General features: G+C 35.6%; 1 protein-coding gene across 10 annotated transcripts in view; it reads left to right on the forward strand.

Moving 5' to 3' along the window:
• The window catches only part of MACROD2 (mono-ADP ribosylhydrolase 2), a 1990905-nt gene that overhangs the window by 460833 nt on the left and 1510689 nt on the right, over positions 1 to 19383 (forward strand). For all 10 annotated transcript variants that reach the window (XM_082359154.1, XM_082359151.1, XM_082359149.1 and 7 more), the window contains exon 4: positions 11422 to 11451. In XM_082359154.1, coding sequence (XP_082215280.1) covers positions 11422 to 11451 — 30 coding nt within the window. The remainder of the gene's footprint in view (positions 1 to 11421; positions 11452 to 19383) is intronic.

Consider the following 19383-nt stretch of genomic DNA (forward strand, 5'->3'; position numbering starts at 1 on the left):
TGTTTTTGGCTTCATGGTGGGTTACAGCTTATACAACCACACAGATCCTGGAATAATCAATAGTTCCTTTGAATTCTGAAGTGTGTGAAATGTGAATTATTCATCATGTGTTTATGCCTGGTTTCTACATGTGAAATAGTTAAGCCTATTCTTTTTTTTTTTAAACATCTTTATTGGAGTATAATTGCTTTACAATGGTGTGTTAGTTTCTGCTGTATAGCAAAGTGAATGAGCTATACGTATACATATATCCCCATATCTCCTTAAGCCTATTCTTAATTTTCTCTCTTTGTAATCTTCAAAGCAGGAAATTATACCATTGCCCAAAACTTCTGGCACTGTTGATTTTGATCAGGAGGTGTAAATCTGGTAAATCATGAACAGAGAGCTGTTGCCAAATTGATGGCTGTATTTGTCTGTGTAGATTGTATTTCCACAGCTGTCAGTTGAGATGGTTGCTCCCTGTTAAAAGTGGTTCTAGAGTCATGCACGTGCTTGGGATTTTAATCTTAACAGATTTTTTTTTAGCCCTTCCTACTTTGAGTTTCAAAGTCTAGGGAATATAATGTATGCCATTCTGAAGGGTGATATTTTGGGTTTTGTATTTTTTAGGATAACATGTTGTGAATGAAGTGGTGTTTTAAGTAGAGCCCCTGGGGAAGTTTTTTTGCCAGCAATCATTTTGACATCCCATGTGCTCTATTGTAATAAGAAAGCAGAAAAAATAAGCTAAACTAGGTGGTCAGTATGCTTTTAAGATGAAAGCAACTATAATTTCCTTTATAATTATGAAAAGCAAACAAAAATCCTGCACAAATAGATTTAATCAATGTTTAAAGACTAGTCTCCCAGGCAGTTGCTTGTTTGACAGATAGTCTTGGGTGAAAGTAGAAATGGAGTGGGAAAATAAATAATTACTAAGTACAGATAATAGGAATTACTGGGCAAGTGGAATAAAAAATTGTTCCAAACACTGATCAGGCCAGTTTGACTCACAGAGGACATGGGTTACCTCTCCCAGCTCTGGACTATTTCACAGACTGAATTATTTCAGACTCAGAAACCGCAGGAGCTATTAGCCATGCTAAAGTACAATGCTGGCACATGTTAGGTTAGTAGTTTCGTTTTTCAAGATTATTGAATCGAATTTCATTACATCAAAAGCTGTCAAATATAAGAGAAGTCCTCTGATCCAGCGATCCCCACTATATAGCATGTGCGCTGCCATTTTAATTCTTCCTTTCCCTGTCTGACCGTGACCAACATTAATTGATCATGGTTCTCTTTTCCACTGAGCCTAGATTTAGCCTCAGAATCCTTCTCAAATCAGAGGTACAGACAGTCTCTTGTAATTAATGAATCTGAATTGTTTGAAACCTGTTTGACATTCCCGATTGCTTCTAAATTTCCTGATGGAAGAAGATAAGTAAGATAGTTGACTATGACTTGCCAAAATCATCTGCTATTTAGTAACTGAAGCAGAATTAAAATGAGGTTACCTGGCTCTCAGTTCAGTATTCTTTGTATTACCCTATATAGACAGAAAAGGATTTTGAGATCTTCGGAGGAAAAGTGCTTTAGGTAATAATGTTATGGTCTATATTCCATCTAGGAACTTCTACTGTTATAAGATTACTTATATACTAATTGTATTTTCATCATTTGATCCACAATTTAATTATAGTTATATTCTTAAAAAGACACACACACACACACACACACGTAGAAGAGAGTCACTTAAGAATTTTTTTTTTTCAGGAAGAAAGTAAGGTAATATTCCATTTGTATCTTGAGAAAAACATAAAATAATGACACTACTGTCAAACACCACAATTATTTTTCATTTGAACTAATTATCCCATGAAAAAGAATCCTACTTGTATCTAATTTTTTTTTGGTTTTGATAATTTTATAATGAATATTTATACCTATGTATAATTTGATAATTTTAATTTAAAAATTCAAAACTGAGTTTAATTAGAAAAAAACAATTTCTCTAATCATCAAAAAACAATCATTTGCTTAGGGTATGATAAGTAAATTCTTCAAATTTGCCACTTTGAAATTAGATTTTGGTAACCCTTACCCCCATTTTATATTCCATGTTGTTTTTGCTTTTTAAACAGTGAAAATATTCATTTCATTGAGTTCTCATTTTGGGGAGGAAAAAGTGCAATACACAAATTCATTAATTTGTAACGGCTCATTTTAGTTTCTCATTGAATCAGTCTTTGAGACAATTACTGAAGCTTGCTTTTTTCCTCCACCTCCTCTGGTAATAGAAGGGACATTTTCCTTAGAAAAATGTGAAAGAAAATAGTGTTGATTGAGATTCATTCAAGATGGCAGAGTAGAAAGACGTGTGCTCACTCCCTCTTGCGAGAGCACCGGAATCACAACTAACTGCTGAACAATCATCGACAGGAAGACACTGGAACTCACCAAAAAAGATACCCCAATTCCAAAGACAAAGGAGAAGCCACAATGAGATGGTATGAGGGGCGCAATCAGAATAAAATCAAATCCCATAACTCCTGGGTGGGTGACTCACAAACTGGAGAACACTTATACCACAGAAGTCCACCCACTGGAGTGAAGGTTCTGAGCCCCACATCAGGCTTCCCAACCTGGGGGTCTGGCAACGGGAGGAGGAATTCCTAGAGAATCAGACTTTGAAGGCTAGCAGGATTGGATTGCAGGACTTCGACAGTACAGGGGGAAACAATGACTCCACTCTTGGAGGGCACACACAAAGTAGTGTGCATATTGGGACCCAGGGGAAGGAGCAGTGACCCCATAGAAGACTGAACCAGACCTACCTGCTAGTGTTGGAGGGTCTCCTGCAGAAGCGGCGGGTGGCTGTACTCACCGTGAGGACAAGGACACTGGCAGCAGAAGTTCTGGGAAGTACTCCTTGGCATGAGCCCTCCCAGAGTCCACCATTAGCCCCACCAAAGAGCCGGGTAGGCTCCAGTGTTGGGTCGCCTCAGGACAAACAACCAGCATGGTGGGAAGGCAGCCCCACCCATCAGCAGACAAGCGGATTAAAGTTTTACTGAGTTCTGCCCACCAGAGCAACCCCCAGCTCTACCCACCACCCGTCCCTCCCATCAGGAAACTTGCACAAGCCTCTTAGATAGCCTCATCCACCAGAGTCAGACAGCAGAATCAAGAAGAACTACAATCCTGCAGCCTGTGGGAAAAAAACCACATTCACAGAAAGAGAGACAAGACGAAAAGGCTGAGGGCTATGTACCAGATGAAGGAACAAGATAAAACCCCAGAAAAACTACTAAATGAAGTGGAGATAGGCAACCTTCCAGAAAAAGAATTCAGAATAATGATAGTGAAGATGATCCAGGACCTCGGAAAAAGAATGGAGGCAAAGATTGAGACGATGCAAGAAATGTTTAACAAAGACCTAGAAGAATTAAAGAACAAACAAACAGAGATGAACAATACAATAACTGAAATGAAAAATACACTAGAAGGAATCAATAGCAAAATACCCGAGGCAGAACAAAGGATAAGTGACCTGGAAGACAGAATGGTGGAATTCACTGCCGTGGAACAGAATAAAGAAAAAAGAATGAAAAGAAATGAAGACAGCCTAGGATACCTCTGGGACAACATTAAACGCAACAACATTCACATTATAGGGGTCCCAGAAGGAGGAGAGAGAGAAAGGACCTGAGAAAATATTTGAAGAGATTATAGTTGAAAACTTCCCTAAGATGGGAAAGGAAATAGCCACCCAAGTCTGGAAGCACAGAGTCCCAGTCAGGATAAACCCAAGGAGAAACACGCCGAGACACATAGTAATCAAATTGGCAAAAATTAAAGACAAAAATTATTGAAAGCAACAAGGGAAAAATGACAAATAACATACAAGGGAACTCCCATAAGGTTAACAGCTGATTTCTCAACAGAAACTCTACAAGCCAGAAGGTAGTGGCATGATATACTTAAAGAGAGGAAAGGGAAGAAAGTAAAACCAAGATTACACTACCCAGCAAGGATCTCATTCAGATTCGATGCAGAAATCAAAAGCTTTACAGATAAGCAAAAGCTAAGAGAATTCTGCACCACTAAACCAGCTCTACAACAAATGCTAAATGAACTTCTCTAAGTGGGAAACACAAGAGGAGAAAAGGACCTACAAAAACAACCCATAACAATTAAGAAAATGGTCATAGGAATATACAAATTGATAATTACCTGAAACATGAATGGATTAAATGCTCCAACCAAAAGACACAGGTTTGCTGAATGGATGCAAAAACAAGACCCATATATATGCTGTCTACAGGAGACCCACTTCAGACCTAAGGACACATACAGACTGAAAGTAAGGAGATGGAAAAAGATATTCCATGCAAATGGAAATAAAAAGAAAGCTGGAGTAGCAATACTCATATCAGATAAAATGGACTTTAAAATAAAGAATGTTACAAGAGACAGGGAAGGACACTACATAATGATCAAAGGATCAATTCAAGAAGAAGAGATAACAATTATAAATATATATGCACCCGACATAGGAGCACCTCAATACATAAGTCAACTGCTAACAGCTATAAAAGAGGAAATCAACATTAACACAATAATAGTAGGGGACTTGAACACCTCACTTACACCAATGGACAGGTCATCCAAACAGAAAATTAATAAGGAAACCCAAGCTTTAAATGATACAACAGACAATAGCTTTAATTGATATTTATAGGACATTCCATCCAAAAACAACAGAATACACTTTCTTCTCAAGTGCACATGGAACATTCTCCAGGATAGGTCACATCTTGGGTCACAAATAAAGCCTCAGTAAATTTAAGAAAATTGAAATCATATCAAGCATCTTTTCTGACCACAATGCTATGAGATTAGAAATCAATTACAGGGAAAAAAACATAAAAAACACAAACACATGGAGGCTAAACAATACATTACTAAATAACCAAGAGATCACTGAAGAAATCAAAGAGGAAATCAAAAACTACCTGGAGAAAAATGACAATGAAAACACAACGATCCAAAACCTTTGGGATGCAGCAAAAGCAGTTCTAAGAGGGAAGTTTATAGCAATACAAACCTACCTCAAGAAACAAGAAAAATCTCAAGTACACAATCTAACCTTACACCTAAAGGGACTAGAGAAAGAAGAACAAACAAAACCCAAAGTTAGTAGAAGGAAAGAAATCGTAAAGATCACAGCAGAAATAAATGAAATAGAAACAAAGAAAACAATAGCAAAGATCAATAAAACTAAAAGCTGGCTCTTTGAGAAGATAAACAAAATTGATAAACCATTAGCCAGACTCATCAAGAAAAAGAGGGAGAGGACTCAAATCAATAAAATTAGAAATGGAAAAGGAGAAGTTACAACAGACACCGCAGAAATACAAAGCATGCTAAGAGACTAAAAGCAACTCTATGCCAATAAAATGGACAACTGGAAGAAATGGACAAATTCATAGAAAGGTATAAACTTCCAAGACTGAACCAGGAAGAAATAGAAAATATGAACAGACCAATCACAAGTAATGAAATTGAAACTGTGATTAAAAATCTTCCAACAAACAAAAGTCCAGGACCAGATGGCTTCACAGGTGAATTCTATCAAACACTTAGAGAAGAGCTAACACCCTTCCTTCTCAAACTCTTCCCAAAAATTGCAGAGAAAGGAACACTCCCTAAGTCATTCTATGAGGCCACCATCACCCTGATACCAAAACCAGACAAAGATACTACAAAAAAATAAAATTACAAACCAATATCACTGATGAATATAGATGCAAAAATCCTCAACAAAATACCAGCAAACACATTAAAAAGATCATACACCACGATCAAGTGGGATTTATCCCACAGATGCAAGGATTCTTCAGTATACGTAAATCAATCAATGTGATACATCATGTTAACAAATTGAAGAAGAAAAACCATATGATCATCTCAATAGATGCAGAAAAAGCTTTTGACAAAATTCTACACCCATTTATGATAAAAACTCTCCAGAAAGTGGGCATAGAGGGAACTGACCTTAACATAATAAAGGCCATATAGACAAACCCACAGCAAACCTCATTCTCAATGGTGAAAAACTGAAAGCATTTCCTCTAAGATCAGGAATGATACAAGGATGTCCACTCTCACCACTATTATTCAGCATAATTTTGGAATTCCTAACCACGGCAATCAGAGGAGAAAAAGAAATAAAAGCAATCCCAATTGGAAAAGGAGAAGTAAAACTGTCACTGTTTGCAGATGACATGATACTCTACATAGAGAATCCTAAAGATGCCACCAGAAAACTCCTAGAGCTAATCAATGAATTTGGTAAAGTTGCAGGCTATAAAATTAATACACAGAAATCTCTTGTATTCCTATACACTAATGATGAAAAATCTGAAAGAGAAATTAAGGAAACACTCTCATTTACCACTGCAACAAAAAGAATAAAATACCTAGAAATAAACCTACCTAGGGAGACAAAAGACCTGTATGCAGAAAACTAGAAAACACTGATGAAAGAAATTAAAGATGATACAAACAGATGCAGAGATATACCATGTTCTCATATGGAAAGAAACAATATTGTGAAACTGACTATACTACCCAAAGCAATCTATAGACTCAATGCAATCCCTATCAAATTACCAATGGCATTTTTTATAGAACTAGAACAAAAAAATCTTAAAATTTATATGGAGACACAAAAGACCCCGAATAGCCAAAACAATCTTGAGGGGAAAAAATGGAGCTGGAGGAATCAGACTCCCTGAGTTCAGACTATACTACAAAGCTACAATAATGAAGACAGTATGGTACTGGCACAAAAACAGAAATATAGCTCAATGGAACAGGATATAGAAAGCCCAGAGATAAACCCATGCACCTATGGTCAACTAATCTTTGACAAATGAGGCAAGGTTATACAATGGAGAAAAGACAGTCTCTTCAGTAAGTGGTGCTGGGAAAACTGGACAGCTACATGTAAAAGAATGAGATTAGAACACTCCCTAACAACATACAGAAAAATAAACTCAAAATGGATTAGAGACCTAAATGTAAGGCTGCACACTATAAAACTCTTAGAGGAAAGCATAGGGAGAGCACTCTTTGACATAAATCACAGCAAGATCTTTTTTGATCCACCTCCTAGAGTAATGGAAATAAAAACAAAAATAAACAAATGGGACCTAATGAAACTTAAAAGCTTTTGCAAAGCAACAGAGACTACAAACAAGAGAAAAAGACAACCCTCAGAATGGGAAAAATATTTGCAAACGAATCAATGGACAAAGGATTAATCTCCAAAATTTATAAACAGCTCATGCAGCTCAATATTAAAAAAAAGAAACAACCCAATTGAAAAATGGGCAGAAGATCTAAATAGACATTTCTCCAAAGAAGATATACAGATGGCTAAGAAGCACATGAAAAGCTGTTCAACATCACTAATTATTAGAGAAATACAAATCAGAACTACAGTGAGGTATCACCGCACACCAGTTAGAATGGGCATCATCAGAAAATCTACAAACAACAAATGCTGGAGAGGGTGTGGAGAAAAGGGAACCCTCTTGCACTGTTGGTGGGAATGTAAATTGATACAGCCAGTATGGAGAACAGTATGGAGGTTCTTTAAAAAACTAAAAATAGAATTTCCATATGACCCGGCAATCCCACTACTGAGCATATACCCAGAGAAAACCATAATTCAAAAAGACACATGCACCCCAATGTTCATTGCAGCACTATTTACAATAGCTAGGTTATGGAAGCAACCTAAATGCCCATCGACAGATGAATGGATAAAGAAGATGTGGTACATATATACAATGGAATATTAGCCATAAAAAGGAGTGAAATTGAGTCATTTGTAGAGATGTGGATGGATCTAGAGACTGTCATACAGAGAGAAGTAAGTCAGAAAGAGAAAAACATTTTTCGTATATTAATGCATATATGTGGAAACTAGAAAAATGCTACAGATGAACTGGTTTGCAGGGCCAAAATAGAGACACAGATGTAGAGAACAAACGTATGGACACCAAGGGAGGAAAGTGGCGGGGGCAGGTGGGTGGTGTGATGAACTGGGAGATTGGGATTGACATATATACACTAATATTTATGAAGTGGATAACTAATAAGAACCTGCTGTATAAAAAAAAAATAAGAGTAGCAATTAGCCATTGCTACTATGAAAAATAATATATGTATATAGCACTATCTATGAAGTAGTCCTGACAGGGAGTGGAAAAGTGAGCCTAAATCTAATAAACAATAAAAAATAAAAAAAAATAAAGGAAAATAGTGTTGATTAGTAAGCATGCTCAGAGAAGAGATTTTTAAATCTCAATTTAGAAGCAGTAGCATCATGCTTATCAACTTTAAGTTTTCTTTGTTCCTTTCTCCTTTACCTTCCCTGTGAAACTCTAGGAATAACAAGAGGCATATCCAAAATTCCCTCTAGCAGGGGACCTAGAGAGGGACGTAACTATATAAACATACTTCATACAATTTTAATCACTATTTCCAAATAAACTTTTAAGAATTTCTTTAACAGACCTTGATCTTACAGGAAGAAAAGGACCAAAGTTTGCTCTTTCCACACACTTCAGTAAACAAAAAACCTCTTCTACGTCAATAAAGAAATGGGATTAATCCTGCCAATTATCTCACTATTGTAAAACATGTATTGAGAACTTATTAAATGCAGGCCAAATTATTAAACTCAGACTTTATCTTTAAGGGCTTCCTCTCTAATTAGGATATACCTCGATTTATTAGAAATAATTAAGTAAAAATTAAATGACTACTAATTTTAGAAACACAAAAGTCATTTTCACTTTTGTAAAATGGAAGAAATAATATTAACCCACCTGACCAATAAATGTTGACAATGAGTTATATTATGCATAAGGTGCTTTGTGAAGGTAGAATAATATTAGAAATCATAATATAGTTTCACTTTTATTTGCCAATATTTTTGTCACTTTTACTGAAGAAAATTGTCTTGATATTTTTCCTAATAATGTAAACATTTTTTTTTAATTTTTAGAGAACAGAGATTGATAAAATAGACTTAAATTTGATGGGTTCTTTAGAAAAATCATTATTAGGATTACAGTTATTAGAATTGCTTTGAATACACTTAAACAGCTTAGATTAAGATTCTATTACATGACTGGTAATGCACATGAAATTATCTTAAAAGTGATTGTGCCCTATGTAAGTGCCACAGTTTTATAAAATACTTCTATGTAGATGTTAAAATGTGGCCAGACATGCTCACCTAGACGTGGGCACACATCTGACATAAACTGACTTGATGGTTCTCCGGGACTGGAGTTCCAGTTCCTACACCTGCTCCCACACATCCACCCACCTCTATTGGACGAGGGCCTGGTTAAACAGATGGGTCTTGGGCTGTGCTCTCAAAAGAGGCAGCCTCCACCTTTATTAAGCAAAGCATTGGGTGAAAATAGGTTATATTGTGTTACTGTGATTATGGGCATGATAATTTGAGTGTAAAGCTACTATTCATTGCTGTTGTTGTTTGTTGTTGGAAATAAATTTTTCTTTATGAATGAATATGTATAAATTGGAGGACAACAGATGGAGTTTCTGGGATCTGAGAAACCTATAGACAGGGAAGGAGTTCTCAGTCAAATATAAAAATAAAAAATCGGCAGGAGTGTGAAATGCCATGCAGTTTTATAAATGCATGTAGCTAAGATTTTTAAGAAAATGTTTGGGTTTGCCAAGAGACATCATGAAATTTCTCCCATCCACTAAAGGGTATGGAACCAAGATAGAATTCATAACATCTTTCCTCATGCCCTGTCAGCAAGTTAACACTTCAACAGTTACAAAGTTTGATTTGGGGCAGGGCATTAAGTCCTGGATACGATCTATGTAAATACTACACATTTTCACTGTGAAGTCAGAAGGATTTGGGGGACCTGAGGTGACAGGGTGGCAGATGACTTTATAATATCTGAAGTGGGACTTCCCTGGTGGTCTAGTGGTTAACACTCTGCGCGCTTCCACTGCAGGAGGCACAGGTTTGATCCATGGTCAGGGAACTAAAACCCCACATGCCACGTGGCGCGGCCCAAAAAAAGAAAAAAAAAAAAGTTAAAAAAGTAAATAAAATGTAATATCTGAAGTGAATTTTGTTTATGGTTGACTAATGGCGTTGCTACGCAGTCCATATTTGTGATGAAAGCACTGAGGGGAAGGCGTGAGCAGCAATTAGATGGCCCTGTACTTGGAAGATCATATGAGACAAGATTTGATGCTCTAAGATTGACATATTGAGAAAACCTTCAAAGGCGTTTGTTCTCCACACATTTTCATGATGTTCTCTTTAGTGTTTCAATAATTAGCAAACCATCACATATGAATATTGGCATTTATTCTTAAAATGCTCCATTATTTATTGATAGAATCATTAACACTCTGATATTTGCTTCTCTTATTATGGCAGTGCGTGGTTTGTGGGCATCACAGGAAAATTCAAGTTAAAGATTCCTATTCCTCTTTCTTAAATGATTTCTTTAATCTTTTGGTAGCTCAGGTTTCTCCACAAAGAAAGGGACTTTGATTACCACATACTTTTTTTATGTTGCTGCAGGACTTCTGTTTTCTGGCTTTTGTAGAGACTAGATAAACACAGGCGTAAAGTTGCTTAATACTTCAACAGAAAACTGCAGTGGAACCTTCTGGAAATCTGACCTCTTAAAAAAAAATCTAAATGGAATGGTCTTATATTTTGCATATTATTTGACTTCATAATTGTATGTGCTAGGTTAATGGATAAATGGATAAGAAATGACACATCATTGTTTTACAAAAATATTTAAAATTTATTTCTTTCCCTCAAACAAAAAATTAATGTAAAAACGAATAAATCTGTCACTATTTGAGTTTGTTCTTATTGCAGAGTGTCTTGAGATAGCTTTATTTGATGGTGTTTAATTTAATTAAAATTATCATTATACTTTCTTGTTACATTGTCCTTTGAAATTGTTGAAATTGCCTAAATAACATTGTTCTATCTCTAGTTGATAAAATGGAGAAACCAAAAGATTAATTTAGATACAGAATGGAAAAAAAAGGATCACATATGTACTTCATTTTATTGGAAGGAAGCACATTATAAAAATATTCATTTGAAGAGAAAAAAGAGAAAAATAGTGAAATATTTCAATTTTCATACCATAATAAAACAGTAATAAAGTCTGTCTTTATATGAAAGTACATATCGTGATATATATATATATGTGTATGTGTGTGTGTGTGTGTGTATGTATGTATAGCATGATCATTACCAACTTTTCTTGAACTGCTCTGGCATATTATATTTTTATATATTATTTAATGTCTTTTATTTTGTTTTCTTTCAAACAGCAAATGCCAGTCTTCTTGGAGGTGGAGGTGGTAAGTCCTGAACATCACTTAAAATATATTTTATTACTACACCAACCATAAGATGTTTAGTAAGTTCTGTGATACTTTAAAGAAAATTAATTTTGCTGTAGTCATCAACCATGCAAATTATAATCTTAGAAAATTTATAATAGAAATACCTTGGGTTTGCCTAAATGTTAACTGACTTCAAAATATGCAGAATACTGTTGTTGTTCTCATCAAGCTTTATATTTCTATCTTTGGCATAAACTATAGCAACAAAAAGCTATTGAGATGAACACACATATGGTAGATGATAGTCACTGTTTAAAAAAATTTATTTTATTGAAGTATAGTTGATTTGCAATGTTGTGTTAATTTCTGTGTGCAGCAAAGTGATTCAGTTATACATGTATATAAATATATATACATTCTTTTTCATATTCCTTTCCATTATAGATTATCACAGGATATCAAATATAGTTCCCTGTGCTACACAGTAGGACCTTGTTGTTTATCAATTCTGTATGTACTAGTTTGCATCTGCTAAGCCCAAACTCGCAATCCATCCCTCCCTCACACCCCCTCCACCTTGGCAACCACAAGGCTGTTCTCTATATCTTTGAGTGTGTTTCTGTTTTATAGATAAGTTTATTTGTGTCATATTTTAGATTCCACATATAAAGGATATCATATGGTATTTGTCTTCCTCTTTCTGACTTACTTCACTTAGTATGCTTATCTCTGGGTCCATCCATGTTGCTGTGAATGGCATTTCATTCTTTTTTATGGCTGAGTAATATTCCATTGTGTATATATACCACATCTTCTTTATCCATTCATCTGTTGATGGACATTTAGGTTGTATCCATGTCTTGGCTATCGTGAATAGTGCTGCTATGAACATAGGAGTGCATGTATCTTTTTGAATTATAGTTTTGTCCAGATATATGCCCAGGAGTTGAATTGCTGGATCATATGGCAACTCTATTTTTAGTTTTTTGAGGAACCTCCATACTGTTTTCAATAGTGGCTGCATGGTAGAGTCACTTTTAATATGAATTTTAGAACAATACATCTGGAGACTTGTGGTTTTTATCTTCTTTTTTTTTAATAATAATGACTAAAAACATTATGACTTTGTAGCCTGAGAGCTTACCATATCAGTGACTTACTGTGAAAAATAAAAAAGAAATTGGTAATGGCATTTTGCTTTTTCTTTCTTCCTTTTCAGAGGAGAGAGAGAAAGAGATCAAAGTGAGATGAGGAAGAGAGAGATTTTTGTACTAGGAATTCTTTTTTGATTCTAAAATCTTGGAACTATTTATTATTTTTATTTCTAGGTTGAAAGATGAAAGCTTTCCTAGCCCCAGTCTATACTACATGGTAGGGGAGAAAAAAAGTATACAGTAGAATGGGGTCCTTTTCATTTAGGACCCAGATGGATATAAATAGGTTTGTTTTCTCTCTCCCTCTTCCTCTTGCTCCCTCTTTTCATGTATGTGGTTGAAATAGATATGATTATACAGAGCTTTAGGTTTTCAACAAACAAGTTAGAACTTGTTTACTTGATCCCCAACTTTTAAGAAATGTTATCCTTTATAAATCATCATCAGGAGGTTTCAGCGTAAATTTTATTTGAAAATTAAAATTTTAACCATTGTTCGCATATAAGAATCAATAGATTTTTAAAAACAGAATGTTGGAAATAGAAATGATAGAAAATAGTTTAAACTAGAAAGTGCTCTTCATATTACCACATGTCAATGCACATTCTATAGCAGAGTATTTTTCTTCTTCCCCAAATTACTTTAGAAAATATAAATATACAGGGTTTCTCATTGTTCTTCTTCTTCTTCTTCTTCTTCTTTTGGTATTCTTTGGGAACTAGAAGAGAAATTTTCCTTAGGAATGTACTGGATTCCCAATAAATTTTTATCTCTAGATTTCTTATAATATGTGAAGGAAACATTAAAAAAGGCATTCATAGTGATGATTTTCTTACATGACATATTAGTATTTTAACAAATTTGACTAGTACTGTTAAATAGGATAAAAAAAGTTAAAATTGAGTCTACATGTACAAATCTATCAATTTAAAACAACAGACAAATTAGCTAGAGAGTTAATTTATGGTTCTTGGCTATTTAAAAAAAAACTGAATTGACTAATTATATAAGTTAAAATCACTTTAGCTGCCCATAACAGAAAACCCCCAAATAAAAGTGACTTAAAGGAGATAGAAAAATGTTTCTGTCCCCTGTGAAAGTAGCTTAGATGTAGACTAGAGTGGCTGTGCAGTAATTCCATCCTGTCATCAAGTGCTCAAGCTCTGGCTTTTCTGCTCTTCCTTCCTACTGTGTGGAACTCAAGGTCCACAGAGGCTGCTGGACTCTAGGCATCAAAAATATGGGTGTCAGGAGGAGTAAGAAAGGCAAAAAATCAAAAAGGTGGCCCCTAAAAGACAAGCCAGTTTTCTTTAAGCAGCTTTATCTGATGTCTCATATCCTTGAATTGATCAAATGTTAATTCATGGATAATATAGTTTTATGCCAGGAAGAAATGTGCTCATCAAAAAAAAGCAGTGTTCTGTTTTCTAAGGAAGAAGGGGAGGGTGGAGGTTTGGCAGGCAATGAGCAGTCCCTGCCATTGTGGGAAGGTAGGCTGCTGTTCAGGTACCCTTGTCAAGATGCTTTGTTTCAATATATGTATACATGGTTGGTGTGTATAGAATTAACTCTAGTGAGTTGGCCTGTATTTCCTTGTGGTTCCTTCAACCTCTGTGGGAAGATACAGTGTACATTTTTAGCAATGGCAAGACGTTCAGGAATGGGCAAACTCAATGTTCTGTTTACCTGAAGTATATACTTGACTGTCCTCCAGGTGGTTGATTTTGCTAAATGCAGTTAGTTGCCATAATTTCTCATTTCTGAATTCTAAAATTAGCAACTCAATATCATCATAAAGATAAATTATAAGTATTTAAGATGGCTGTAATTTCTTTCATTAAAGTAGGTCATTGACAGGTTTAATTCATTTATGCAATTCTGGAGATGTCAAGATTGCTCTAAAATACATGTCTGATTTTTGGAAAGCTGCATTTAAAAATTAAATTTAAGGAATACTTTTAGCCTTCTCTGAACTGATTTTTGGCCTTTTGATTCTATGACAAATCTTATTAATCCTGTCAGTGATATTTGTACAGCAACAGCTAATAATCATCCAATAAGGAGCCTTGAACTGATACAGTCCTCGTGGATTTGATCAATGATTCCTTTTATTGACTTGAATTAATATCCCTTCAGAAGCCTCTAAAGGAAATAATTCTTTGATTGACTAAACAATTTGATCAAGAAAATTTGGGACCACATAAAAAAAATAATAATAGTACCTTAAATACCATTTCTTCAGGTTCTCAGGAGGGCTTCCCCCCAGTTCTGTATAAGTAGCACTTGAAATTTAGGCAAAAATCAGTCTATACAAAATTTTATTATCTATAATCTTAGCGTTTTGCTCTTTTTTTTTTTGGAGTGCTTATGATCAAGACAAGAGATCTCCTAAGAGGAGATTTTTTAAAAGGTCACAATCACCCACTCAGTTTTAATTTTAAAGTGAGAGAATCATTTCACATAGGCATGGATTTTCATCTTTGGGCCAGAGGTCACTCTCTTTAGGAACTAAGTGTCACTTAGTGTCATTGTAGTGAGTATAAGTGATAGGGCTTCAACTACCTAGTCATATCAGTTAAAATACTTGGTAAAATGGATCATCTATGTATGTATATCCCAGATATGTTAAGGGCAAATAAATATACTAATATTTAAGTAAGAATGTGGCTGGTCTATAGTGACTGGATTCTATATTTCAGGAAGCCTTTATATAATCTATGTAATGGTATAATGTCAAAAAAACCTTAGAAGTTCTATTAATTTTTACAAGCTCTCCATCATTGCTCCCAGTACTAACCTGCATAGCAGTATAGCACATTTAGATATAAAACAAGTAAATTTTATTTTCTCATTTAGTCATTTTCTTAGTCAGGGTAGGCTATATTATGCTGTGGTAACAAACCTAAAAATCTTAGTGGTTAAAACAATAAGGTTAATTTCTTGCTCACATCAATGTTGAGTAGATTGGTGGCTGTTCTACTCAGGCTCTCCTATAGGTGGTGACACAGAGTCTCAGGTTGCTTCTCCATCTTGTAGCTACTCTATGTGGTATGTGGCTCCAGTCACAAAACAGGAAGAGACAGCTGGTGGATCTTGTGGGATGTATTTACAGAGCAGTTCGTGAATGGCTTATGTCACTTCTGCCCACGTTCCATGGGTCAGAATTCAGGCAAGTGAGCCCCAACCTAAATACAAGGAAGCCTGGGAAGAATGGAGTCTTCCAGCGTTCCCAGGAAGAGGAAATGGTGTGGTAAATACATAGCACTGTCTCGGCCACGATGCTCAAATGAGATCAGTGTTATTTATTATTATTATTATTATTATTACTTTAATCACTGAGGGAAATGTGACTTAGGGAGATTTAGTGACTTCTTCAAGGTCACACAGCTTATAAAGTGCAAAGGTCCAATAAGAAGACAGGGTTCTTGACTGCCACTCAGGGCTAGTGCCTTTGCTCTGTGATTTTTTGTTTTTTTAACATCTTTATTGGAGTATAATTGCTTTACAGCGGTATATTAGTTTCTGCTTTATAACAAAGTGAATCAACTATACATATAAATATGTCCCCATATCTCCTCCCTCTTGCATTTCCCTCCAACTCTCCCTACCCCACACCTCTAGGTGGTCACAAAGCACCGAGCTGATCTCCCTGTGCTATAAAGCTGCTTCCCACTAGCTATCTGTTTTACATTTGGTAGTGTATATATGTCCATGCCACTCTCTCACTTCGTTCCAGCTTACCCTTCCCCCTCCCCATGTCCTCAAGTCCATTCTCTACATCTGAATCTTTATTCCTCTCCTGCCCCTAGGTTCTTCAGAACCATTTATTTTTCTAGGTTCCACATATATGCGTTAGTATACGATATTTGCTTTCCTCTTTCTGACTTACTTCACTCTGTATGACAGTCTTTAGATCCATCCACATCTCTACAGATGACCCAATTTCATTCCTTTTTATGGCTGAGTAATATTCCATTGTATATATGTACCACATCTTCTTTATCCATTCGTCTGTCGGTGGGCATTTAGGTTGCTTCCACGTCCTGGCTATTGTAAATGGTGCTGGAGTGAACATTGTGGTACATGACTCTTTTTGAATTATGGTTTTCTCAGAGTATATGCCCAGTAGTGGTACTGCTGGGTCGTATGGTAGTTCTATTTGTAGTTTTTTAAGGAACCTCCATACTGTTCTCCACAGTGGCGGTATCAATTTACATTCCCACCAACAATGCAAGAGGGTTCCCTTTTCTCCACACCCTCTCCAGCATTTATTGTTTCTGCATTTTTTGATGATGGCCATTCTGACTGGTGTGAGATGATACCTCATTGTAGCTTTGATCTGCATTTCTCTAATGATTAGTGATGTTGAGCATCCCTTCGTGTGTTTGTTGGCAATCTGTATATCCTCTTTAGAGAAATGTCCATTGAGGTCTTCTGTCCATTTTTGGATTGGGTTGTCTGTTTTTTTTTGATATTGAGCTGCATGAGCTTCTTGTAACTTTTGGAAATTAATCCTTTATCAGTTGCTTCATTTGCAAATATTTTCTCCCATTCTGAAGGCCGTCCTTCCGCTTTGTTTATGGTTTCCCTTGCTGTGCAAAAGCTTTTAAGTTTCATTAGGTCCCATTTGTTTATTTTTATTTCCATTTCTCTAGGAGGTAGGTCAAAAAGGATGTTGCTGTGATTTATGTCATAGAGTGTTCTGCCTATGTTTTCCTCTAAGAGTTTGATAGTGTCTGGCCTTACATTTAGGTCATTAATCCATTTTGAGTTTATTTTTGTGTATGTTGTTAGGGAGTGTTCTAATTTCATTCTTTTACAGGTAACTGTCCAATTTTCCCAGCACCACTTATTGAAGAGGCTGTCTTTTCTCCATTGTATATTCTTGCCTCCTTTATCAAAATAAGGTGACCATATGTGTGTGGGTTTATCTCTGGGCTTTCTGTCCTGTCCCATTGATCTATATTTCTGTTTATCTGCCAGTACCATAATGTCTTGATTACTGTAGCTTTGTAGTATAGTCTGAAGTCAGGAAGCCTGATTCCTCCAGCTCCACTTTTCTTTTTCAAGATTGCTTTGGCTATTCGGGGTGTTTTGTGTTTCCATACAAATTGTGAATTTATTTGTTCTAGTTCTGTGAAAAATGCCAGTGGTAGTTTGATAGGGATTGCATTGAATCTGTAGATTGCTTTGGGTAGCATAGTCATTTTCACAGTGTTGATTCTTCCAATCCAGTAACGTGGTGTATCTCTCCATCTGTTTGTATCATCTTTAACTTCTTTCATCAGTGTCTTCTAGTTTTCTGCATACAGGTCTTTTGTCTCCTTAGGTAGGTTTATTCCTAGGTATTTTATTCTTTTTGTTGCAGTGGTATATGGGAGTGTTTCCTTAATTTCTCTTTCAGATTTTTCATCATTAGTGTATAGCAATGCAAGAGATTTCTGTGCATTAAGTTTGTATCCTGCTACTTTACCAAGTTCATTGATTAGCTCTAGTAGTGTTCTGGTAACATCTTTAGGATTCTCTATGTACAGTATCATGTCATCTGCAGACAGTTACAGCTTTACTTCTTCTTTTCTGATTTTGATTCCTTTTATTTCTTTTTCTTCTCTTATTGCTGTGGCTAAAGCTCCCAAAACTACATTGAATAATAGTGGTGAGAGTGGGCAACCTTGTCTTGTTCCTAATCTTAGTGGAAATGGTTTCAGTTTTTCACCATTGAGAACAATGTTGGCTGTGGGTTTGTCATATATGGCCTTTATTATGTTGAGGTAAGTTCCCTCTATGCCTACTTTCTGGAGGGTTTTTTTCATAAATGGGTGTTGAATTTTGTCAAAAGCTTTTTCTGCATCTATTGAGATGATCATATGGTTTTTGTTCTTCAATTTGTTATTGTGGTGTATCACATTGATTGATTTGCGTATTTTGAAGAATCCTTGCATTCCTGGGATAAACCCCACTTGATCATGGTGTGTGATCCTTTTAACATGCTGTTGGATTCTGTTTGCTAGTATTTTGTTGAGGATTTTTCCATCTATCACTGATATTGGCCTGTAGTTTCATTAGTGATATTGGCCTGTAGTTTTCTTTCTTTGTGACATCTTTGTCCGGTTTTATTATTAGGATGATGGTGGCCTCGTAGAAGGAGTTTAGGAGTGTTCTTCCCTCTGCTATATTTTGGAAAATTTGAGAAGGATAGGTGTTAGCTCTTCTGTAAATATTTGATAGAATTCGCCTGTGAAGCCATCTGGTCTGGGCTTTTGTTTGTTGGAAGATTTTTAATCACAGTCTCAATTTCAGTGCTTGTGATTGGTCTGTTTATATTTTCTATTTCTTCCTGCTTCAGTCTCAGAAGGTTGTGTTTTTGTAAGAATTTGTACATTTCTTCCAGGTTGTCTATTTTATTGGCATATAGTTGCTTGTAGTAATCTCTCATGATCCTTTGTATTTCTGCAGTATCAGTTGTAACTTCTCCTTTTTCATTTCTAATTCTATTGATTTGAGTCTTCTCCATTTTTTTCTTGATGGGTCTGGCTAATGGTTTATTCAATTTGTTTATCTTCTCAAAAACCAGCTTTTAGTTTTGTTGATCTTTGCTATCGTTTCCTTCATTTCTTTTTCATTTATTTCTGATCTGATCTTTATGATTTCTTTCCTTCTGCTATGTTTGGGGGTTTTTTGTTCTTCTTCCTCTAATTGCTTTAGGTGTAAGGTTGGGTTGTGTATTTGAGATGTTTCTTGTTTCTTGAGGTAGGATTGTATTGCTATAAACTTCCCTTAGAACTGCTTTTGC

This window comes from Balaenoptera borealis (genome assembly GCF_965194805.1).
Source record: "Balaenoptera borealis genome assembly, chromosome: 16".
In the NCBI taxonomy this organism is placed as follows: domain Eukaryota; kingdom Metazoa; phylum Chordata; class Mammalia; order Artiodactyla; family Balaenopteridae; genus Balaenoptera; species Balaenoptera borealis.